General features: G+C 39.4%; 3 protein-coding genes across 3 annotated transcripts in view; 2 read left to right on the top strand and 1 right to left on the bottom strand.

Moving 5' to 3' along the window:
* LOC122654750 (remodeling and spacing factor 1-like) overlaps positions 1 to 11,158 on the top strand; it is a 34,110-nt gene extending 22,952 nt beyond the window's left edge. The window contains exons 11-18 of the mRNA XM_043848986.1: positions 7,652 to 7,709; positions 7,947 to 8,003; positions 8,119 to 8,361; positions 8,601 to 8,665; positions 9,197 to 9,253; positions 9,337 to 9,430; positions 10,459 to 10,599; positions 10,678 to 11,158. Coding sequence (XP_043704921.1) covers positions 7,652 to 7,709; positions 7,947 to 8,003; positions 8,119 to 8,361; positions 8,601 to 8,665; positions 9,197 to 9,253; positions 9,337 to 9,430; positions 10,459 to 10,599; positions 10,678 to 10,788 — 826 coding nt within the window. The 3' untranslated portion in view covers positions 10,789 to 11,158. The remainder of the gene's footprint in view (positions 1 to 7,651; positions 7,710 to 7,946; positions 8,004 to 8,118; positions 8,362 to 8,600; positions 8,666 to 9,196; positions 9,254 to 9,336; positions 9,431 to 10,458; positions 10,600 to 10,677) is intronic.
* On the bottom strand, positions 8,983 to 14,673 carry LOC122654751 (probable transcription factor At3g04930). The gene is made up of 2 exons (XM_043848987.1): positions 13,720 to 14,673; positions 8,983 to 8,993 (listed from the first exon to the last, which is right to left on the bottom strand). Exon 1 carries the CDS (start codon positions 14,640 to 14,642, stop codon positions 13,740 to 13,742), a length of 903 nt encoding a protein of 300 aa, XP_043704922.1. The 5' UTR covers positions 14,643 to 14,673; the 3' UTR covers positions 8,983 to 8,993; positions 13,720 to 13,739.
* LOC122654752 (cyclin-dependent kinases regulatory subunit 1) lies at positions 12,522 to 13,273 on the top strand. Its single transcript, XM_043848988.1, has 3 exons — positions 12,522 to 12,664; positions 12,776 to 12,836; positions 12,954 to 13,273. The coding sequence occupies exons 1-3, from the start codon at positions 12,612 to 12,614 to the stop codon at positions 13,086 to 13,088; spliced, it is 249 nt and encodes an 82-aa protein (XP_043704923.1). The 5' UTR covers positions 12,522 to 12,611; the 3' UTR covers positions 13,089 to 13,273.
* Positions 14,674 to 25,611: the final 10,938 nt, after the last annotated feature.

The following is a 25,611-nucleotide window of genomic DNA, read 5'->3' as shown; positions in this document are numbered from 1 at the left end:
TCTTTATGGCCTCAAACAGTCTCTTAAGGCTTGGTTTGAGAGCTTTAGACAAGCCATCCTGAAGAATGGTTATTATCAGAGTCAAGCTGACCACACCTTGTTTATCAGAAGAGGTTATGGTACAGTTACATTTCTCATTGTTTATGTTGATGACATTGTGGTAACTGGGAATGATGTTACTGAGATAAATAGATTGAAGTCTTATCTGGCTAAACAGTTTGATATCAAATACCTTGGACTCTTGAAATACTTCTTGGGTATTGAAGTATCTAGATCAAGGAAAGGAATCAACATCTGCCAAAGGAAATCTGTCTTGGATCTTTTGAAAGAGACAGGCATGATGGGGTGCAAACTAGCAACCTCCCCCATTGATACGAATTATAAGCTTGGTGATGAATGTGGTTCTTCTCTTATAGATGCCAGCAAGGACCAAAGATTAGTTGGGAAACTAATCTGTCTCTCCTTGACTCGACCAGACATCTCTTATGCAGTTGGAGTGGTGAATCTGTTCATGCATGGTCCTAGGAGTGGACATTTGGATGCAGTGTATCGCATCATTAGATATTTGAAATCCTGTCCAAGAAAAGGTCTTCTATTTGCCAGGCATGACCATTTGCAGATTGAAGGCTACGCAGATGCTGATTGGGCTGGTTCAGTCTCTGACAGGGGATCTACTTCTGGGTGGTAATCTAGTTACCTGGAGGAGCAAGAAACAACCAGTTGTAGCTAGATCTAGTGCAGAGGCTGAGTTTAGGGCCATAGCTCATGGAGTGTGTGAGCTTATATGGCTAAAGACACTACTTCAAGACTTGAGTTTGAAACTGAAGGGCCAATGAGACTTTATTGTGACAACAAAGCTGCTATAAGCATTGCCATAATCCGGTTCAGCATGATCGAACCAAACATATTGAGGTTGATCGACACTTTATCAAAGAAAAGTTGGATTCTGGGTGCATTTGTACTCCCTTTGTGAAGACAGGTGATCAAGTAGCAGATATCTTCACCAAGGGTCTCATTCCTAGTCTATTTAGTACCATAGATCTCGCCGAGTTTCTCGGTTTTTGGAAAAGCCGAGACGAGACTGCCTGCGAGTCTCAAAAGTGCAATATCTCGGTGAGATCTCGGATCTCGGTTTCGACCCTTTTTTTCCCCCACCTACCACTTAAATACCTTACCTAACTTGCCAAAACTCGACATATCTCGGCAAGATCTCGGGTTGACCCAAAGTTGAGGCTTCGAGTTGGGGAAAAAAAAATTCACCAACTCGGCGAGATCTCGCTGAGATCTCGACTCGTCTCGGTTTTTCCAAGAGCCGAGTTGGTACCGAGACCCGAGTTTTAGTACCTTGTTTAGTACCTTATTATGCAAGCTGGGAATGTATGACATTTATTCTCCAGCTTGAGGGGGAGTGTTAGAGTTATTAGAATGGTTGTATAAGGGTTGTTCTGTCATCGTCTTATTATTAGACATGGCTAAGTTGTATTTCTGTTATTTCTTCTTATTTCTGTTTACCTCCCTAGGGAGGTCTATGTAATTCTTAGAAATGATTAATGAAGTGAATATGTGTGTTGAGAATCACTCAACACACATAATCAATTATTCTCCTCATCTCTTCTCCTCTTCTTCTCCTTCTTTGTTGCTGTAAAATTGCTTCTCCCTTACTAGAATCGATGCTCTTTTAAGTTCAAACTGTGCTACCTTACACTGGCGAATCTGATCCCTTGAAGCAAATCATTCTTTTGAAGTGAACATGGACCTCAGACCAACCATCTTTGCCTTAAAACTCTTCAATGCAATATAGTTGGTGGCAAATCAAGTAATGCTAGGCCTCACCTAATCTCCATCACCTTCTCCCTCAACATCTATAAAGCATATCCATGGTTGTAGACAAATGTGGTCACTTGTCTTGCTCGCTCGACTGCACCCGCTACCATGGATTTTTTGCTTATTTCCTCAATGATGAGGCCAATGTAGTGGGCTGCACATGGTGTCTAAAACCGGTGGATTTTCCTACTATGCCTATTCATCAATTTCTCACATGCCTTCTTAAAGTGCGCTTGTTGTCCGTCACCACTTGGACAACGTTCTGTGGCCCTACATTGCCCACAACATCCTTCAGCAACTTGTAGATATACTTTACATCAATTTTATCCTTGATGCATCCACAAACTTTAAAAAGATAGTCTTACTATCACAATAGACCATGAAGTTGATGATGGACTATCTAGTGGGTCTAGTCCAACCATTACACATCATACATTACAGTCACTCCATAGTTCTCTCGTGTCCCCTTCAATGTGTCAATGTAATCGTCCAGCTCTTGCTTTTGTTGGGGCAAATAAAGATTCATCAATTACCATGGAGTGGGCCCTTTTACTCCTGGGCCAGCGTTCGCTGCAGTGTCAAGCATAGCGGTCCCAGAGCAGCATTGGCTAGGATGCTATTAAAGAAGAACAACTTCGGAACAACATCACCAATTTTCCCTTTCCAACCACTCCAAACTTGCTTTATAGTTCTGTCTGGTATCTTGAGTCTTGTATATTAGAGGATCTTGTTGAAGCACCTCAATGGGATCTTCTAAAATGCAAATCCCCCTGCCTTTGGTGCAGCTGCTCTAGAGCCAGAGGAACCAACTCCTTTCCCCATTTTTGCACCCCTAACCCTTTCCATCTGATGTGAGAATCGGCTCGCTGTCTAAGCCTGCTGGAACTATCGCCTCTTTGTTTCTATCTCAAAATCAGTAGGCATGTAGTCACTGCCAATCATCAGTCAGCCCTTGCTGCTGGTGGGTGTCCCTCTAACACTGCCTCATCAAACTCGTCTCTTGCCTTTTGCATTTCGGCCTTGTTCTGTCTTCCTCCCTTTAAGAACTTAGCCATGGCCTGCTGTACCTCATGAGGAACCTTGGTGCACTTGGCCGTATTCCTGTGGCCAAGGTTTAAAGTATTAGTATCGGGTATCGTATCAGAAAGGTGATTTTAAGAGACTTATCGTATTTGAGAGATGCAAGATACGCTAAAGATACACATGGAAATTCTTAGGATACATGTGAAATACAATTTTGAAGCACAAAACACTATAAATAAGTAATATGTAAAATATATCATCTATAAAGAGGAGAACAAAGTATGACAAGACAAGTGCATTCAATTGATTATGTTTAAAGGATGAGGTTTCTTACATCTACTAAAACACAAAATTGTCAGTTTCTAGTTTGGTGAAGATTTAGGGTGTAGATGCACACATCATTGCAAAAAACGAACCTAGTTTGATGGAATCATTCAGGTTGTTTTTCACTAGACTATTGATTCTACGACGCTAAAAATAATATTTGAGCAAAAAAATTCAAAGTATTGATAAAAATTGTTTTTGCGCAAATCTGGTTTGGATTTTTGATTGTAGGTTGTTTAATCACCAATTGATGGTGAAATCAATACTTCTAAAGTTGCTTTTGCCAGTAAAAGCAAGGAATCAAGTTGATTTTGCCAAAACAAAATTGACTTAGAATGCCTTATAGAAGCTCTCGGTAAGTGTTTTGCAATCATTGATTGTGTTATATAGTTTATGAGAGAGGTTTCAAGCATATCAATAAATATCAATCATATTGGGTGACTTATTGACCCAATCAACCGGTATCGTATCAGTAGCTTAAAAGATACGATATGTATTGGTTAGTATCGGCGGATACGTTAGGATACTTAAAACCTTGCCTGTAGCTACCGGCTAGATGCCACTTCAGTCTAGTTGGCCCCTCCTGAATTTATTATCTTGTGACAATAATTACACTGAGATTTTTTTTGTCATTTCCTATAGGCACTCCATGCCTACATGCTATATCTCCAGATCCACTCTCAGCCATGGTGCAATCTTCTTACTTCTTATACTGTTGCATAAAAAAAATGCATACATTACTATCTATTCTACATCATTTCAAACTCCAAAACAATTATATAGCTATTTCCTGTTTTCCCCTAACTCATATTTTTTTCTTAATTAAAAACAATTTATATTTTTGTTAGAAATAATTATCAAAACTAATAATGGAATGAGACATGAATCATCATTTTCAGTTGTAAATGCAGCAACAGTACTTCCATTAATTTTTAAAAATTTCAAACCAAAGCAGCAAAGTTTCCCTATTTCTCTGAAATATATGTACTTTTTTAAAATAAATTTTTAAATCAGAAATTAAAATAATTAGTTTCCGCACAGAAGAAAAAAATCCGATTCTGTGAGGCTGTAGATTGGCCAATGGATTCTAACAAATATAAACTCCAAACACCAAGTATTAACCCATTTTTTTTTCTTCTTAAAAATCAATCTTTTAATTAAAATATTTAAAAAGCAGAAAATGAAATCCTGCTCCATGAAGTCATAGATCGGGCTACAATGTTTAAGATATAAAAAATTGAATGGTAACCACCTAGCTTTTGGGAAAAGTGATATACCTCCAACTTTGGATCTTACACAAATCTTCCAACAACGCAGCAAATCGTCACTTCCATGGCATTCCTCTATTGCCAAGCACCGGTTACAAGCTTGTACAGTGGTGATTTGACCAAAAGAGCAAGAAAAAAAAGGAGTTTCCAAGGTTTTCTGGTGGAACTTCGACCAATTTCCTACAAAATTTTGAATTTATAATAAAGGTTTGAAACAGTTTCGACTGAAATTATTCATAAGACCGAAATTTCGGTCGAAACATTGTAAGACTTGTATATCGCATGCCATTTTGTTTCGGGACTTGTCGAACCAAAATTTCTTGCCGAAATTTTGCGAATTTTCACAGAACTTCGAACCATGATTGGGTCATATTATATGTTCAAAAAAATGTTAATGAAGACAAGAACCTATAGAGATTTGAACTCAGGACGGTTAGCATGTTGTGCTGAATCCTTACCTGTCACTGCAGTTCTTTTATTGTGCATAACTCATTAAATGAAGACAAGAACCTATTGAAATTTGAACCCAGGACAGTTAGCATGGTGTACTGAAGCCTTACCTGTCACTGCTGTTCTTTTATCGTGCATAACTCATTACATTTGGATTAGACTGATGACTGTTTCAACAGAATGTTGGAGCATTCAGTGTGGGGTTAAAACATTATGATTTGACAATTTATCTGTGACCCGAAAATGGTACAAGTTTTTGTCCCTCCACCCAGCGGGAAAAAGGGCAAGAGGTGAAAAACAATATTGCGTAGGGCTTGAGTAGGTGTGATTGGCTTAGTCATCTGGCTTCACTTTGGTTGATGTTTGGGGAGATTCTGTGTTTGTGTCCTACTAGCATCCACAACATGAAATAATTTGCTTATTAAAAGGAAAAATGCAAAGATCAACCAAAGTGATTTGCTCATCTACAAGTTTATTGCAAAGATCTTAGCTAGAAGACTCAAGAGTGTTTGACAGGAAAAATCATTCGCCTTCTATTCTCTTGAAGATTGACATTCACAAGGCTTTTGACTCTCTCAGATAGGATTTTATTTCTCAAGTTATGCTCAAGATGGGGTTCCCTATGCCTTTTGTCAACTGGATTAGTCACTGCATTTCCTCTTCCAAGTTCTCTGTTCTCCTCAATGGCAGCCCGGCAGGTTACTTTGGTGCTACTATAGGCATTCGGCAGGGGTGCCCTTTATCTCCATACTTGTTTACCTTGGCCTTGGAAGTCCTCTCTAGGCATTTGCAGTCCTGTACTGATCAGCAGCTCATTACTCCTATGCCCAAGTGCAAAGCTTTAAAGCTTACCCACGTTGCTTTTGCAGTTGACTTGATGATTTTCTCCAAAGCCTCCATAGCCTCGCTCGAGTGTATGTTGCTTTGTCTTTGTCAATTCCATGCCACTTCAGGGCTCCGCATCAATCCTAACAAATCCTTCATCTACTTTGCTGGTATTCCAGAATTGGACAAAAGATAGTTTCCGACAGTTCGGGATTCCTTGAAGGCCATCTGCCAGTCAAGTATCTGGGCCTCCCTTTGATCCCAGCCAGGCTCTCTGCTCATCACTGCACTCCCATGTTGGATCTCATCAGGAAAAGGCTTCAGTTATGGAAAGCCAAGCTCCTTTCCTATGCCGGTAGACCGGTCCTCATCAGATCTGTCCTAGAAGCTTCCTACATCTACTGGTCCGGCATCTATGGGCTGCCGGAAGCAACCATCAAGTCCCTGGAATCCTTGTTAGCTGCTTACCTCTGGAAAGGCTCTGACACGCCTAGGTTTCTCCACCCTCTCAAATGGGCTTTAGTCTGCCTCCCAAAAAAGGAGGGTGGTTTGGGTATCAGAAGGATCAAAGAAGCCAATCGGGCTGGTATTATCAAGCTCATTTAGAAGATAGCCTCTAAGAAAAAGAGCATTTGGGTTGACTGGGCTTACTCGAGACTCCTCCGGCAAGACTCTATTTGGACTGTTACTGTCTCCTCTGAGCTTCTTGGGTTTGGCATAAGATCTTGGAAGCTCGTCATCTTGTTCAAAGTCACATCCACAATCACATAGGTGATGGGCTCTCCACCTTGTCACCCCAAGGGTTATCTATGCTTCGGGTCTTCATAGGAAGGCTCGGGTGGCTGATATTCTCCATCTTGATGATTGGGCTCCCCCCCCCCAACCTCCTCTCCGCAGTTATCTCTTATCTGGAGTGAGCTTCAGTTTATTAGCAGAAGGTTGCCATCTAGGGGAGATAGTGTCTCTTGGAATGCGAACAGCTCTCCTACATTCTCCTCCAAAGGAGCTTGGAACCTTATCCGGCAGAAAGGTCCGATGGCTATTTGGAGGAAGCTTCTGTGGTTCAGGCATCACATTCCTAGGCACTGCTTCACTGCTTGGAGGGTCTTCACCGAATGTCTTCCTACGCAAGCCTTCCTTCGCAGGCGGCACATCCAGGTGTCCAGTTCTTGCTGCCTTTGTTGGAGCAACTCGGAAGACTTGGCTCATCTATTCTTTGATTGTCCTGTCTCCAAGGCCATATGGAAAGGCATCCTCTCCAAATGCTGGCCTGCCTAAAGAAGGATTCTCAGTTTCTCTAGAGAATGGATTTGGGTTGACATGACCTATGGAGGAACTTCTTTGTGTGATTCTGTGGGAAAGATGGCTTTCTGTGCTGCTCTTAGTCACATTTGGATGGAGAGGAATATTAGGAAATGGACCTCCAAATTGCGTACCTTTCAGCAGATTTGGGATTCCATTTCCTTTGAAATCTCCTCAAAGTTGCTGTATGCCCCTCCCTCTTTTTGTAAGGACACCCCAAGGAATAGGCTTATTGTTGTCTCCTGGGGTCTCTCTAATGTTTCTCTCTCTTCTAGCTCCTGTTAGCTATTGCTCTCCTAGCCGTGGGCTCTTGTATTTCCCCTTTGGGGGCCCCTTTCTTTTTCTCTAGTAATTATATTCTTTATTCACCCAAAAAAAAAAGAAGGAAAAATGCTTAGGTCTTGGGTGTCACAGGATCCATAACAGTCTATGGCACTTCTTTTGGAGCAATTGTCTCATTTATAGATGATTGGGAGGACATTGGTTTGCTGAGTCAAAAAACAAGTGTGATAATGTCTTTTTTCAATTACTTTCATGTGAAATTGGTCTTGCATCTGTGTTAGTAATTATCATCATTTGATTTTACCCCTTTTGAGGTTTTTTCTTTAATGCGCTTTCTATTCTGTGATCTGTAGAGGCCATGGATTTAGCAAATCAAGATTTGGTCCACGGACAGTTCTACTATGTGATCAGGTATATGTTTCATGTGCATATAAGCCTAAATGTCTTCCTTTGTCTACTATGGTCTGAATTTCATGGTTCTTGTGCTTCTTTTTCTCCCGATTTATCCATTATATGTTGTCGGTCATGACCTACTTCCCCCTCCCCCCCTTTTTTTCCTTCTTCATCCAAGACTTCTCCTGTTCTCTTTTCTGTTCCTTTTTGATTTGTCTTCTTTATTACTAAAAGTGATGTATATTTATTATTCAGTGTGAGAAGGAATTCCATGTTGGCTGTTTGAGGGATCACAAAATGGCAGATCTAAAGGTTGGCTCATGAATTATCTGTTAGCTTCTTTCCAGACGGACTATATATCATCCATTTATGTTGTGTATATGCAATTTCTTTCCCTGGATTGAAATACTTATATCATATATAACAGGAATTACCCAAGGGGAAGTGGTTTTGCTGCATGGATTGCAATAGGATAAATTCTGCTTTGCAAAAGTTGCTTGTTTGTGGGCCAGAGAAGCTGCCACACCCTCTTTCAAATATTATAAAGAAGAAGCATGAGGAAAAAGGTTCAGATGATACTGATCTTGATGTAAGATGGAGGCTTCTCAGTGGGAAGATTGCTTGTCCTGAGACTAAACTGTTGCTCTCCAAGGCTGTGGCTATCTTTCATGTAAGTAGTTGTCATTTGTGTATCAACATACTTTGGTTTTCAGCAGTTGGCTGCTATAGTTCCACCTCTAGAAAAGTAATAATAGGTTTATCTATAATGACTGACTACACTAAGCTGAAGTTAATCCTTGCCTAATCCAGGTAGTTGTGATTTGTATTTCATTGTGGTTTTTCTTTATTTTCTGACCGCAGGATATTAAAATTTCACCTGCTGATGGTCTATATTTTTTTTCCCCTTAGGACCGATTTGATCCTATTGTTGATTCAACAACAGGTCGTGATCTTATACCACCGATGGTTTATGGGTGAGCAGAATTCCTATCATATCTTCTAGTTTCTTGTGTTAAGCCCTCCACCTCCTCCTTGATCTCTATATTTCATTTGCTCTATTTTCCATCGATTTCATAGATACACACATTAATGTGGCCTTGGGCTAGACATAAAAAAATACTTTTGTAGATTTGGTATTGTGTTAAAGAGCTTTTGGCTGCCTAGCCCATTTTCTGCCTCATGGACTGGACTGGCCATTTGGTTATGCTGACTGTTGGATAGGAGAGGAATCTACCAGATAGGCCATGTGTCAAATTTGGTGGCCTATCTCAACCCGATGGTCCACCATTTATGGGAATTTTCCTCTTTTTTTTCAACAATCCCTGTTGAAAAGCCAAGCTGCTGGATCCGCACTCCCTTAAACATCAGAATCTAATAGTCATAGAATAATTAGTGCATGTCACCTTTTGAAAAACTCCGCAAGTTATCTTATGCTTATTTTTCTTTTATATGTTGCGATTATTATTTGTTTATTTATTTTTTCATTTGTTGCATGTTTTTGATAGGAGGAATATAAGGGATCAAGAATTTGGAGGGATGTATTGTGCAGTATTAACAGTGAAGTAAGAGAACAATCTTAAACTCCAACCTAAGCACTAGTTCACTTAACAGTTACCTTATATGGGCTCTGTTTCTGCTTTTGCAGTTCATCTGTTGTGTCAGCTGGAATTCTTCGGATTTTTGGAACAGAAGTTGCAGAACTTCCGTTAGTTGCCACAAAAAGTGATAATCAAGGACAGGTGAGGGTGTTCTGTTGCAGTGATATGCGAGGTTTTAAGTATCGGTGTATATCATCATACTGTATTGGCCGATATGTATCGGTATCGATAGGATACCCTCCCATGTATGTCCATGCTTTCCCCTCCGGTGGTCCACACACCCTTCTTTTGGTGGTCCTTAATATTTCAACACGTGCTCGTCCAGAATGTTTTTTAGATGAGCACATCCAGAAAAACCGATTTTGTGATTGAATCTAAACCTAAGTAAAATTTTAATTGGTAAAGAGGTGAAATGAAAAAGAAAATTCTCAATGGGATGGTTGGTTAGATGTTAAGTTGATATAGAGTCGTGGTATGAGAAAAATTTGGAGACCCTAGCACAGAGAAAGTAAGAATTGAGCATTTCAGTTTTATCTTGTAGATAATGCAATTTAGTCATATTAGGTATTATTATTACCCTCTGCAAAAGCCAGGGGTAAGGCTGCACACATTATGACCCTCCCTAGACTCTGCAGTGGCGGGAGCCTCGTGCACTGGGTACGTCCTTTTTTTTTTAGGTATTATTATTACCCATTGAGGAAGGAAAAAGTGGAGCCACAAAAATTTGCAGTACTACTAGACACATGGAAATTGATTTTCAATGTAAAATGTGTTGTATGTAAATTTTATTTTATTTCACTTTATATATAATTGAACAGAGCCTTAATTTCACAGAGCTGTTTATTTATCTTTTTTGTTTTGGGGGAGGGGTGTTTGCTGGCAGCTGAATTTTTTCACCTCATTTGGTATCGTCACATGTGAATATTTTTAGGTGTGTTTTTTAACTTTGGATTCTGTATATTGAACAAAAGCCTTGTCCCAAATAGGGGGTCTGTTACTTTAAGCTTTGGATAGGTGTGTTTTAACTTGGATTCTGTATATTGAACTCAACAAAAGCCTTGTTCCAAAGAGGGGAGGTGGGAGGGGGTCTGTTACCTTAAGCTTTGGATAGGTTCATTTCTTTGGTTACAAAGAACTCTAATTATATGGTGCTTTTTCTCTTGGTGTAGGGTTACTTCCAGTCCTTGTTCTCTTGCATTGAAAGGCTTCTGGGGTTCTTACATGTAAAGAAGTTAGTGCTCCCGGCAGCTGATGAGGCTGAATCCATTTGGACGAAAAAGTTTGATTTCACAAAGATAGCCCCAGATGAGGTGAGTGGGTAGTTTATGTTTAGTGAACAGGAACTAAGTTGTTTAGTGGAGAATAATATATCAACTCTTACTGTGCAGCTGAGCAAGCTGAGGAGAGAGTGCCAGATGATGACCTTTCAGGGTACTTCGATGCTACAAAAGCCAGTCCCCAAATGTCGAGTTGTTGGCTCCTCATCTGAGGACAGCTGATAGTATATCCCAGGCTGGGAACAAAGATACGTCTGCCTTCTGTTTTCCTTTGCTAATATGAAGTGCCTTGTACAGGGAGGGATATATAATTTTGTTGGTGTACATATAGGAATGGGACTCACTCCCCCGAAGAATTTTTGCTTTTTTTTTCTCTTTCTGTTTATTTGGTTGTAGAAACAAAAGGAATGAAAATAGAGATGGATGGAGTCTGTTGGTAGGTGAGGTAGGAGATTGTTAGCATCAAAGATCTGATCTTTTTGAACTGAGGGGATGTGAAAATGCCGCATCTTTTTGTATATTGTGGGAACTTTAGCCCCTCCTTTTACCCTGTTAATCTCTATTGAAGCAAATGTTTCTTTTCTTCATATAACACCCCCAGGTTGTAATGATATATCCTCCCAGTTATTTTCATGCACTTAAGTTGTTTCAGTCCTTAAATTTTGAATGTTTTGTTTTGCCAAATGGGTAACTTTATTTGGGCTAAAACTTGTCAGAATTACTCACTTGACAATGGTTTCTTTAGCCCAACCAAGAAAAACCTACTCCATTTTGTTTGACATCTGATTGAACAATCAGGTATCGAATAGTGACTGTCATCTACATCCAATAGGGTTAAAGAACTCAGAATCACCATCGGTCTAGTCCAATTCCATCGCTGACTACCCTTGATTTGCAGAGATGCAAACTCATCTGCTGACATCTTTAATAACACCATCACCACTATTCTCTCTCTATCTCTCTCTCCACAACCACAATCCTGATTGCAACCATCTCTTGCGAACCCATCTGCATACATCTATATAGAACACCATCATTGCCATTGGGGCTCTGCTACTCTCTTCGACCTCTAGAGAACGGGACACACTCACTCTCTTCACCATCTTTGTGACCCTATTTGCACCATCTCTAGCAATCCTTTCTGTGAATATCTTTGCTTATCACATAACCACTTTTGTGGCTCCGCTGCCCTCTCTCTCCCCAATCTCTGCAAAGAGCTGACCCCCTTTCTTCCACTCCTTGCAAAGATTTTTCCAGTCACCAACAATGATGATTCACTATCGCAAGGATCATTCCCTTACACTTACTCCCAGTGTCAACAGCGATGAGGACGAAGATTTCATGGTTAAGTTGCAAGAATTGGGTGAATTAGGATGATCCTTATCGGCCTGGATCGTATTGCCCCATCCACCCATATGCCCAAGAAATTGGCCAGACTGATTCCAAATCGAATATGTTGATTGGTATCTGAAGTTTGAAACCATGGAACTTACCCAAGCAAAAACTGAAACGCCCTCATGGGCTCATGGCAAGATAGAAACTTTGGAAGAAATGATTGGGAGAGAAGATAACAGGAGGGAGATTCAAAATTTGAAAATCAAACCAACGGCATTTTCTTTCAAATAGTACCCTTTGCATTATCCATGGCCAATGAGAGAGTACCACGCGTCTTAAAAGAATTAAACGTTATTAACGAATTAATAAAGTTTATCTATATAATAATCACACCCTCAGGCCACAAGTCTTTAACCTCAAACCTAACAAAATCCGCAAAAAGGTAAACGCATACGCAGGTCTCAGATTTTTCCCGCTCTCTCCGCCAGGTACTCTGACTTCATCTCTTTCTGCCTCTTCGTCTTCTTCGCTCTTTTTTTTTCCCTTTCCTTTTCTTAATTCGATAATCAGAGGACACCCATCAGTCTTTCATACATCTGTGATGGTGTTTTGTTCTTTTCTCTGAAGGTCATTGACGAAATCGAAGAGAGAACTTCCTTTTCTCTTCAATCTGCAAGCCATCGCAGTAGAGCTGCATCAAGAATAGGCAGATGGGTCAGATCCAGTACTCCGAGAAATATTTCGATGATGATTACGAATTCAGGTAGTACTGAAATTCCCCTCTCCGAGATAATTGCAAGAAATTAAAGATGTGGAATTCCATTTTCCCATTTTGGAACCCTATTTACGCCTCTTCCGATTGCGTTTTCTGCAGGCATGTCGTTCTCCCTCCTGAAGTGGCCAAACTGCTTCCCAAAAATCGTCTTCTCTCGGAAGTAAGTGAAAGAACAACCTCCTGCATCCGGAGTTGATTCTTTGTAGATTAAACGAAATAAGGGAAAGAAAACCTAAATATCTGTATTCTGCTTTTCTGTTTTGTTGGGGTATTTCAGAATGAGTGGCGAGCGATCGGGGTTCAGCAGAGCCGTGGATGGGTTCATTACGCGATCCACCGCCCTGAGCCTCACATTATGCTCTTCAGGAGGCCCATCAACTATCAGCAGCAGCAGGAGAACCAAGCTCAGTAACAGAAGAGCGCCAAGTGAACAGAATTTTACTCTAAATTCTCAAGATGCAGTTCTTTCTTGATTGCCTCTCAATATTTTCATCTAGAAAATGAAGAATACAGGGTTAGGATTTCTAACCCGTGACAAGTATCGTTCTCATGTTATAGTTTTGGATGGCAATGTAATTAAGACCCGTCGTTGGTTTCGTGTTGGGATTCAAGATCTTACTTGACATTGTCGCTACTATAACCCGTTAGGGTTTTCTACTTCGTTCGTTTAATCATGTGGGGTTGGTGTGGAGTTATAGTCTCTGAGAATGTTAAAGTTTTGGAATTGATTGCTTGTGTATTTCGTATATTTTTGTGTGGTTTCAAATTCTTTTCTGTATGTGGATCAGAAGATTAGGGTTTTATCTTTATCCTGGTTTTCTTCTGTTTTTCTTGTTGAGGATATACACAAACGAGGAAAAAATGGCGAATTGTCAATATTTACTAAAATTTTAAAAGCGTTGTTCACATAACAAGAAATTTAGCTCCTTCTATAACGAAAACGTTGCAGGTAAAACACACAGGAAAGCTACAAGAAACTAATGAAGATGTCGGCAGAATTCAAACCTAAACATAAGAAACAGAGAATTGTTATAAGCACACACAGACTACTGCCATAATTCGCTCAATCGTGAAGTGAGGAGTCAATCGCATCCAAAATCAACTTAGTTTGCTCCTGCACCAACTTAGCTCGCTCTTCCATAACCTTTACCTCTGCAATATGCTGCAACCGCCACTCCTCATTCAAACGTCTCAAAACCGAGCCGTCCAGAGAGCGTAGCCCCTCCCTGAGGACCGCATCCCAGGGTAAACGAGATACTTCTTGCATTAAGAAGGGAAAATTCTCCAAGGCCAACCCAGCAACAGCAACAGCAACAGCAACAGTAATAGTTTCTCCTCCATTTTCAGCGGGTGAAGCATTAGCCGTCATTTTCGCTTTCCCAGTCTCCGAGGTATGGTGGACCTGCGTTTCCCCTTGTCTATTTTCGATGGGCGAAGCTTGAGATCCTCCGGTTTTCACTTTCCTTTTCTCCTTAACGGCGATCAGGGGATCTTTAGCAGGAGAAGCGCTGGAATCGCTGCGGTGTGCAGATTCCTCATCTCCGTTGCCCCATATCTTTTGGGATAGATGGAAGACCTCCCAATCGTGGGTAGTTTTAGGGGTCTTGTCGTTGTTGATTTGTTTGGCATACTTGCGTCGCAGCTTACTGAGTTTATCGGTCAATTGCTTGTTTGTGAATAGACCTCTGAAAGAGTCCCCGACTTTGTCGAAGATCTGAGCAGCGGTGTTGGCAGGCGAAGGCGAGGCGTGGGCGGTTTTGCTGATGTCGAGGAAGGCATTCAGGAGTTTGATTTCGTCTTCTTCTGAGAACAATCGTTTGAACAGCTGTTGGTTCTTAGGCGCTACTGCACGCAGATCTTCCCGCGGTTCAGTTACTCTCTTCCGCCGCTTTTCGCCTGAATCTCTACTGCCGGAATTTTTCTTCTCCTTCGACGATGAAGATGGGACAGTGGAAGGCGTTGACATGGGAAAAATCGAAAAAGACACGCCACCGATAATGATGCACACACACACAAGACACTCCAATTCACCAAGTCACTGGAAGCTTGTGTGGTTGGGCCAGCCTTTAATTAACCCCCCCCCCCCCCCCCCGCGCCCCCTCTCCCAAATCAACCGAAAAAACCAGGTCTGATGAGTGCGTAGTAGCGCAGACCTCTAATAGAGGAATTTTTATCCTCTCAATTACACTGTTTGGGTGGGGTCTATCCTCTTTAGTAAAGGAACTTGAGGAAGTGAAGCATATAAAAATACTCGGCGAACCTTTTGAATCACTCCTTCCGCACTATGTTTTTCCTTACTCTATCTCTCTTCCCACGATTTGGACTTGGGATCTTCTCGGATTAGAAGAAAACCTAAAACTCCTCAAATTACCACCGCGTTGCCATCCTTAATAAGGAAGACGGCCTTCAATCTTGAAGTGAAACTTACTTTGAAACATTTTTCGTTCTTTCTATCTCTCTGTACCTCCAACCTCAGTCTGATGGAATCACCATTAGTTCATTTCTATTCAAGGAGTTGAGTTTAGATGGATCCATCATTCTTGCTAATGCTGACAAACCACCTCCATCTCCTCTCGGACTCATATGCACCAAGCGGCAGTACCACCACCTCCCCAACAACAAACCTCTCATCCATCTATGCCGTCCCTCTCCTCTTCTTCACCATTGCCTCGTTCCTCTCCTACACCGCATCCCTCTACTCCATCTCCTCCGCTTCCTCTTCCTCTACCTCTAGTAACAACAAAAACGATCATGAATGATCGCCCCACTCCCACCTCCTCTCCCCTTTCAACTTACTATAAAAATATGTCACTCTCCTTTCTAGTTTATTTTGTCGATCAATTGCATCTTAAACTCGTCAACAACGGATCCAATTTTTTCTTCCTCATCTCTTTTAATCCTTTTTCTTCATTAAAAGGAAAAGACGAAAAGAGCTGAGAGGAAATGGGATTATGTAGCCATCTGAACGACGTCTCCTCGGATTCGATCTTGATACTTGTGTTGGTAATCGTGGCAAACTGGTTGGGCTTGTTAGAATAAATCGATCCGAATAGGGACAAAATCCCAAAAATCAGGACCTCCATAGGGCGTTCAAGAACGCAATCAAATAAATAATAGAAAATAGAGATAGAACTACTGATCTTGTTTCGCATCCATAGTGATGATGATTGCAGCGGAAAAGAAAGAACAAAGATCTAGGTGCTTCCCCTCTAATCCCAAAGTAACTGGCTTGATGAGAATACCGTATGCGCAGGGACGATGAACACTGAATATCTCCCTCTCTTTCCAGAATGCGCTCCTCAATAGTGATTGAGAATAATTAGTTGTTATGGGTAGAGGGGGCACCTAGCTCTCCTTATATAGTAATCCTTATAGGGTTTGACTCATCACAGTCCTAATAGGTATCTATCTGGCCCACACTAAGCCAGTCTACATTAGACTTATAATATAACTTAATGACTCCACTTTATTAGACCAAAACCCTAACTAGTTTGGTTTAGGGATTTAATTATGTCCATATGAAATTTTATTAGAACTAAAATTCTAACATTCTCCCACTTGGACTTACATTAAATTCCTTATTTTTAAAAGGATTTAAAAATAGTTTTGACTAAAACAAATCACAGGCTAACAACTCTTTAAGAAAACTTTATGTGCACAATTTTTAAAATAAATTGGTCTAGAGGTCATATTAGAAAGTCAATCTTATCCCATAGAGTTTTAGATACCGAATCATGGCGGTAACTGCATCTATGATCAAGCGATACAGAGCATTCCATGGTCACGAGAGCCCTCAACTCTACTAATATGGATGTAATGTGGTAGTGTGGCAATACTCACATAGTGATTCCTTATGTATTATCAATTTGTCAGTCTAAAATTGCTCTTCTTTAAGTGGCACAGACTCACTAGAGAAATAATCTTTATGATTCTAACGAATCTGTATGTCTCATCTTGAATAACTCGAGTTTTACTTTATGTGTTGCAAGACATGCCTTTAGGTTAATAACTTAATGTCCCGGCCTTGCTTAAGGTTAACACATTCCTTAAGTCTTTAAAACTAGATATATATATATATATCATGTCAATAAATGAAACACCCAAGTGTTCAAAAGAATTTTGCATACAATGACAACTGATACATATAAGTCAAGATTTACCACACGGTAAAAATTATAGATGAAAATAAACTTCATTTTACAATGGAGCAAAACAACTCCCACTAACCAACCGCATCCCATGATGCACCTAAACCCATGCTTATGACATGTCTTTCAAAACACAAGGGCGAAGACCTTAGGTTAGGGGATCTATAACCATATCATCTGTACCAATATGCTCCACTGCAATGTCACCTTTCTTTACTGTCTCCTTTATGGTCAAACACTTGACCTTCATGTCCTTAGACCCTCTAAGTTCTTTATTGTTGTTTATAAACAACACAGCAAAATTGTTATTACTATATATCTGGATGGGTCTATCCACAAAATCTAAAATGGTCAACTACTTTATGAGATTCCTGAGTCAAATAACCTGAGTAGCAGCCCCATGGCATGCTACAAACTTTACCTGTATAGTCAATGTGGTTACCAATGTCTGTTTTGTACTGTTCCATAATACTATCCTTCCTACCATCAGAAAAACATAACCAGATGTGGATCTCCTATCATTCTCACAGCTAGCAAGGTCAGAATCTATATGACCCACTAGCTTGAGTTCAGGAATGTGTCTTTATGTTACATATAATCTTTTGTCCCCTTCAAGTACCGTAATACTTTCTTGGCAGCAATCCAGTGGCTAAGACCAGGATCTGACTGATATCTGTCAAGAAGACCGGTCACAAAGGTAATATCCGGTCTGGTACAGACCTGAGCATACATGATACTACCTAGTGCGCTAGCATAAGGCACCTCATTATGTCATCCTTCTCAGCTTCATTTTTCGGGCACTGTGTCGAGCTCAGTTTGAGAACAGGAACATTCCCAGATTTGCAATCCAGCATACTGAACCTCTCTTGAATACTATCAACATAAGTCCTCTGAGAAAAACTTAGTAAACTGCGAGAACGATCCCTATGGATCTCAATGCCAAGGACAAAAGAAACCTTACCAAGGTCTTTCATGTAAAATTTCCTAGATAATAGTTGCTTTCATTTATACAACATCCCTAGGTCACCTCTAGCAAACAGGATGTCATCCATATAAAATATGAGAAAACAGAAGAATTTACTCCCACTGACCTTGTGATATATACACTGATCCGCTTTATTTTCCACAAAATCGAATGAAGTCACAACACTATCGAACTTCAAATACCACTGCCTGAAAGCTTGTTTGAGACCGTAAATAGACTTCTTGAGTCCACGCAAGATAGTCTGAACCATCCACCGCAAGACCCTCAGGTTTAATTCAACAAGCTCCCAAACATCATTATGTTTCATCGATTCCACCTCATCTCTCATTACATCTAACCACAAATCTAACTGAGAACTAGAAACAATGCCTGAATAAGTAACTGGATCAACCACACAACCATTGTCGTAGTCATGTTCTCTCAGATAGACCTCATAGATAGATGCAATTTTTGAATTTCTCCCCTTGATGGATTTTCGTGATGGTGCTACCACTGCCTCACCCTGAATCTGAAAAATCTCATCTGGAACTGCATCAATGATAGGATCCTCAATCGCATCCTGATTGAGAGGAATCTCATCAGGTGCTACATGAATGTCAAAGACCGTTATCAATATCAGGCTCCTGAACTTCAGCAAGTGTAACTAATGGCGTAGTATGCCCCACATCCGTCTGAATAGGTAGAAGAACATGTACCGATGTACCAACCATGTCACTATCTCGAACAGTCTGAGAACAATCATTCCTTTTGGCCACATCAAATTCCAGAAACTTCGTTGCCTATAAGTCCATAATTCTAGCATCTCCGTAGGAGTTATAATTCTAGTGGACCCACAGGGGCAGTGGATGCTCCAGCTCCCGCCACGACTGGAGGAGAGCCAAATTGGTGGTGGGGACGAAACTTTGTTGCTATTCGAGTTGTAAGAATATTCTTGCTACCCGGTTCTCAGCCAAAGAAATAGAATCTATAAGGGTATTTTGAAAATATTAAAACCTAGGAGGGTATTTGTGAACCAAAAGGGAAAGTGGATTATTCTTTTTGTTTGGCTGTAAGCCCAGGTTGCAGGAACATTCTTGCAACCTGTTAACATTCCTGCAACCTGTTGGGTTTGGTGGCTTTTATCTAGATCGGGTGGTTCAATTGTCTAGTTTGAGTTGTCCATTTAAATGAGAGGTGAAGTCTTCAAGAAGGTGGAGTCTTCCAAGTAAATGGAAGGGTAGACTGTGAAGCCTTCAACAAGGTTGGGTATTCTAAGAGAGTGAAAGAGGTAAAGTCTTCCAAGTGTTTTGAGTTTTCCAAGGAGATGAAGTCCTCAAGAAAGTGAAATCTTACAAATAAGTGGAAGAGTACAGTCTCCAACAAGATTGGTTCTTCCAAGGGAATGAAAGTGGATTGATGGTTAAAGAGCAAGGTATAGAAGAGAGATAGTGGTTGTTTCTAAGGAGAGAGAAAGCAACAAGGTAGAAGAAGAGTGAATTCTTTAAAAAGGAAAGAGGTGTTTACCAAAGAGAATTAATGTTGATCCAAGTGAAGAGCCAAGATGTGAGGATCCAAGTGAGAATCCAAGGGGTACAAAGTGAGAGCCACATGTGTACAAGGACTAAACAAGTAGCCAAGGTGAAGGTATGTAGAATGAATGGGAGATGAGAGAACGGTCTACATGGGGGCTTAGGTTTGGGTGTCAAATCGCAAGAATTGTACTAATTCTCTTCTCTTGATTCATAGTGGAAGTTTGATCTCACTCCGTGGACATACGTGGTTTTGCCAAACCACATAAATCTCTTGCTTCTTTCTTTATGTATGTGCTTGTTTTCTTTTTGTCTTTTTGATCTTGCACATACCGTTTTGTGCGTTGCTCACATCGCAAAGAGAATGTTGGAAATGTTGTTTTTCCAACTCCAACACAACCTGGATATATAGCAACAAAAATTTTCTAATGGACAAAGTATCATCCTTGTACAAGGATGTGAGCCACACTACTACACTCACACTCAGCAGTCATGGTTAGCCATTAGCCTACTGAGATATGATGTAATAAATAGCATAGTTGGAAAACTAGGTTTTTCGACTCGACTCGTCCTTCTCAAAACTTGGTGATTTAAACGAGTCAAACCTGATCATGGCAGACATGTTTTTTTTTTCCTTTGTATATACTATATACATTAAAATCCAGTAAGGGACCATTAAGGGAAACTAAACTGAAACAGACCAACCCAATAGCTGTTGGTTTCAATTTGGATTTTAAAGACCGATGAATCCGACCATTTGTCACTCCCTTTTTCTGTTGTACAAATCATCGTAAGGGTCCGGCTAACTCGAATTTTATATATAAAAAAGGGAAGTAGGTTTCTGTCCGGACACTCCCATGAGATATAGACATATGGGAGTGTTGGCGTAGGCCACACTCCTAGACGGAGTTCTTTTTCCCATCAAAAAAGTATTGAATAAGAATTCTTATTTCGATCAACACTAGATCTGAATGAAATGAAAAGAAATCAAACACAAAACAACCCCACTTGGTTCTGTTCACTTGAATTGGCCTTCTTTAATCCTATTCCAACTGTTCAAATCATCGTACAAGGTACATTGGATTTGGATCAAGATAAACAGTTGGTACAAGTTAGAGCTCTTGATCCAAGAATAGTACCACATGGTTCACTGGATCAGTATAAGAATTTAAAAAAAAATTAATCTAAAAAGAAAAAATCCAATCTGATTGTATCTTCCAAAAAAAAAGAAAAAGAAAAAAAAAGAACGGATTTACATGGTATGATCTAATCTAGAATATTGGTGCATCACCACATGAGCCTCCTTCATGGACCTTGTTCCAACCTATACAAGTCATCCTACAGGGTCCCCCTGGATGAAGATCAAAATAAAAAAAAACCTAATGATTTACTGTAGGTGTAGACACTGACTTTTATTTGCCCAATGAATCTGCTAGTTATAATTCAAACCCAATTTTCTCCTAGAAGTTTCCTTGCTGAAAATGATTATTTTGCCCTTAGACGAATTGGATGTCCGAACCTTATTAGAATGGGCTAAAACTATTAGAAAACTACATTTTATTATTTTAAGGAAAAATCTAGACCTTTGTACGAAGACGACACTATTTGTCTATCCCCTACTTTTGAGCATTGTTTTGATTTTATTCTTGTCCAAATTTGTGGTTAATCACTGCGTCACTAGATATTATTCTGAAAGACCTTTGCAATAATATATGGATAGTCAAACTCTGATGGTTGAGTTGTAAGATATCGCCATCCAAATTTTGCTAGACAAAATCAGGGTTTACTGGGCCTCTGCTTACCTTTTTGGACCAAGGGAAGGCTGCCACATGACAACCCCTTGCAGTTCCAAGGGGAGACCTGGTGGCATTTCCATGCCTCCATTTTGGAGACTCCAATGCTCCTTGGGTCTCCTATAAAAGGAGACCCTCCCCTCATTTTCTCACCAATTTACTCACCTCTCTTCCTCTCTCTTGACCCTCGAAAATTCAAAATTTCCAAAATACCCATGAAATGCCCTATCAGGAGAGGAAGAAGATGATAGGGTTTTTGGAAAGAGCACTAGATAGGTAAGCGAAAGGCACACATAGGTATGATCATTTTTTACTAGATAGTTTTGTTGAAGGAGAAAGATGAATAAAATGACCATATTTGCTGATTATGGCTCTAAGTATAGCTCTAAGTATATCAGGCATACCCAGCCTAATTAAAGTTAAAGAAGTATGGTCTTTCACAATGGCCATAATTGAGGGCGTTTCTTAAGTCGGGAGAGGAGAACATAAAACCTCCATCATTTGTCATACCACACCAGAGATTGTTGATAATCCTAAGAAGTATCCATTTTTTTTAAGGTAAGATTAGAGTCATTAGACTGTATTAGAATTATTACATAGTTGGAACAGTTTTGGCTAAGTTGTGTGTCTTTAATTTGGTAAACTTCTTTGGATTTTATTAGGATTGTACCGGTGCTATCGCTTGCATATATATATATATATATATATATATTGATGTCTCAATACCTGTTTTCAAACAAATACCTTATAGAGGAAGAAAAAGAGACATAACACAGAATGTCATGTGTGTATGCATGTTTACATGATATGAAATTCACATTTGTGTATAGCAGTTGGGAGGGCTCCGCAAATCATTATTGGGTATTTGCAGCGGCACTAGCAAATCTAACTTTACACTTTCCTCCTCCTCTAGGTATACTATCTACTTTTTAATCTTTGTAATTGATTTGTTTTATCAATATATATATGCAAGTATTATGTTGTAGACTCTGGATATCTATCTGCAACTAGGTTTTTGACGTCATTTAAAAGACAATGTTTTCATCTACAAGATTATAGAGGTAGGGGTAGACAAGCAAAGACCACTATGGAACTATTCAACCATAGATACTCATCGGTTAGGAATGTTATAAAACGGAGTTTTGGGGCGTTGAAAAAATATTTTTTTATACTGAGCAAAATGCCATGTTTTCCACTTAGAATTCAAAGCTACATTGTCATTACTTATTGTGCTATTCGCTACGAACAAATTGTTGACACAAATTTTGCCTGGTATAGTTGAAGATAGGATTGAAAACTGTTTGATGATGACGATGATCACCCCATCAGATGTACAATTTGATAGAAGTAACCAATGTGATAGGGCAAGAGAGATTGATGTCCTTGGAAAGAATATTGCATACAATGTGGCACGCCCCAAATTTGATTCTTAACTAGTAATGAGAAATTTGATATCTAAGTACATTTTTTTGATATGAAAATATTTTATGTATGTTTTTATTTTTTTATGAAAAAGAAAACTATATATAAAATTAAAGATTGAAATGTATTATATTATTATTTGTATGCTGACATTATTTTGGATATAAAACTATTATTGTTATTTTGAACTTTATTAATATTACAAACATTAAGAAATTCATGACCTATGTGTTCCTTTGGATAAGACGAGATGGTTTTAAAGATTGCCTATATGAAACACAACTACGGCAGTGATTTTATAATGCCCCTCAAATGAAGATATCTAAACTCATTCATGTGAGTTGACTACCATAAACCCGATGAGTCTTCCTCCACTCTTGTTCATGATATTGCTCCTAAGCACCTAAGGACAACTGACCCCAATATCTGGTGTTTAATATCACAACATTCAGTCTTGTGGCTTATGACGTATCTATCGTTGACTTGCTTTTACAAGGATAAAGAAATAGGTAATACATTTTTTTTTTTTGTTATGAGAAAGTTGGAAGTTTAGAAACTTGATCAATATTATAACAAGTTAACTCAACATCAATTCTACCAAAACAAAAAAAAAAAAAAGAAACTCAACATCAATGGACTTTTATCTTTCTTATGTGGCTAAAATATATGCTTTCAAACATATATGTCATGAAAATTATTTATAAGATGACATTTTATGAAATTTGATACAAACAAAAGAAATACTTATGTTAAGAGCATTTCATACATATTTCTGTTTTGTAATAGCGATTGAAATAATTTAATTCTTTTTACAATTTTACCATACATCATTTGTTGACACACAAGCACATGAACACAAAAAACTATTTTTGACTTGGAAACAATATTTTGAAATAGAAACGTTGCCATTAGATGGCTCAATTTCCATTTCGGCAATATTTTTCATATTCTATACAAATTTATGAAATCTTCATTAAAAGTACCCAGTTTGAACCAAAATCTCAATTCATACTACATTAAAAACACACAAAACTATTTTTGACTGGACAAATTTCACGGACATCTCTGGTAAGTATTCAATATATCAAGGATTTGTCAAACTTTGAAAAATTATCACCGACACCCCTTATTTTATGATTTTATTTCAACTTAGTCCACTCCGTTAGATCTGTACAGTTAAATTGTGTTAACTCTTTTATAATGACAAAATTACCCTTACCACATGGTGAACTTTCCATAACACCCTTAAGAATAAAACCCCAATACAAATCATTCTCTTCATCTTCTTCAATCTAACGGTGGGGGTTATTCTTCTTCTTCTTTCTCCTCTTGCAACCCCTTTCCTGCAACTCCACCCCCACGGCCCACCCTGCTCCTTCAACTTTACCCTTCTCACTCACCTCAACTTCCACTCCCAACCCTACCCCAATCACCACCACCGTCGCCGTCACAACTGCCTCACCCCTGCAACCCGCCCCGCCCCGCCCTGCCCTGCCTCGATCCCATAAAAAACAATCCTAATTTCTATGCTTCCTCCCTAGAAACAGTCGAACAGCCGAGCCTTGATCCTACCGATTAAACAAAGGTCACTGCAATTCAACCTATGAATTCCTTCCCCAACCTGTTTAGAAATCTCAAAAGGAAGAATAAACTACCTGATATTCTCAAAATCCTCTTTCAACAGTTACCCTATGTGGAAAGTGCTTCTCCTCAAAATCGAAAAACTCAATGTCTCCCATGTAAACTTGCAATACTTAATTACTTTCAGTAGGAACATATTTCGTTCTTCAATGTGGAATTATCATTGCTAACAAGTAATAAGCAACAACTACACCAATTTCTTTCTCTATTGTAAGAGGGCATAAAAAACATAAAGCAAAGAGAATTGCAGGAATTGGTGGAGAGAGAGATATCAATTCCCAGAACTCCTAAGGCAAAGCTAAGTTGATTAATCTAACTGGAAGTTGTCTACAACTTCACCATCTCGAATGCTCGAGATATCCTGTGGATTACAAACCCCTTTGACAAGACATCATCTAGCACAGTGATTTTTACATTGTTAATGGCCAAAATCCATGTGCAATCAAAACCTTTCGTAATTTCAAGATCATGACCGGGAACCAGTGTCATCAAGGACGCTTTCTCAGGTAGAGAAGCCAGTTCTCAATACTTAATTAGTTGAGGTGAGATATAGACCTTCATAATTGTTCCAGTAACGACAAAGATGATGCCAAACAACTCAATTCCAGTAGAACGAAGAGTGTCACAAAACACAAATCACTGTACTCTTGAAGAATCCCATCAAAAACTGTTTGCAATCCGATCGCAAAAGAAATAAACCCATTGGAGCCGAATAGTCGAATTGGGATTGCAGATATTTGGTTCGATAGGACTCCTTTCCAGCTCAATGTTCTCTAGAGTAATTTAAACGAAGGGCCCAAAAACTCCGTGAATTGACAACTGGCCTTAAACGAAGATATCCGGCTGAGTGATCAAGACCCGATTAATTTCGATCTTTCCTTCTCCAACATTCACCTTTAGTATTTTTTCTCCTTTTCCATTTCTACTGGTCACCCATGAAAACGAGGAATAGATGGGGTGGCAAACAAGATGGGTCGAAGGAGGGCAGGGGTGAAGCGGGGGTGGCGATGACGGTGGTGGTGATTGGGGTAGGGTTGGGAGTGGAAGTTGAGGTGAGGTGAGAAGGGTAAATTTGAAAATTAATTCATTTTAGGACACCTCAAATGTAATTTACATTTATTTAAATAAGTGGGTAAAATAGATATTTCAATTTTGATTGCTAATTGTGCTTATCGTCAAAGGGAAGGTTGCCATTTTGATCAAGTTTGGCACGTCCATGACATATTAAATACTTCGAGGGGTGTCCGTGAAATTTGCCCTTTTTGACTTATTTTGGAATAGAAACGTTGCCATTAGGTGACCCAGTTTCCATTTCAGCAATATTTTTCATATTCTATACAAATTTATGAAATCTTCATTAAAACTTAAAAGTACCCGGTTTGAACCATAATCTGCTGAACTATACTTCATACTACATTAAAAAACATAAAGAAACTGA

Source organism: Telopea speciosissima, chromosome 3, assembly GCF_018873765.1.
Source record: "Telopea speciosissima isolate NSW1024214 ecotype Mountain lineage chromosome 3, Tspe_v1, whole genome shotgun sequence".
In the NCBI taxonomy this organism is placed as follows: domain Eukaryota; kingdom Viridiplantae; phylum Streptophyta; class Magnoliopsida; order Proteales; family Proteaceae; genus Telopea; species Telopea speciosissima.
The sequence above is the reverse complement of the archived record's forward strand: the minus strand, read 5'-3'. Positions and strand labels throughout refer to the sequence as shown.

Bases quoted from the DNA above. Each gene is read 5' to 3' on its own strand.
- LOC122654752 (XM_043848988.1), top strand. From the start codon at position 12,612: ATGGGTCAGATCCAGTACTCCGAGAAATATTTCGATGATGATTACGAA. The intron at 12,665-12,775 runs GTAGTACTGAAA...CGTTTTCTGCAG, and splicing joins GATGATGATTACGAATTCAG to GCATGTCGTTCTCCCTCCTG. The intron at 12,837-12,953 runs GTAAGTGAAAGA...GGGGTATTTCAG, and splicing joins AAAATCGTCTTCTCTCGGAA to AATGAGTGGCGAGCGATCGG.
- LOC122654751 (XM_043848987.1), bottom strand. From the start codon at position 14,642: ATGTCAACGCCTTCCACTGTCCCATCTTCATCGTCGAAGGAGAAGAAA.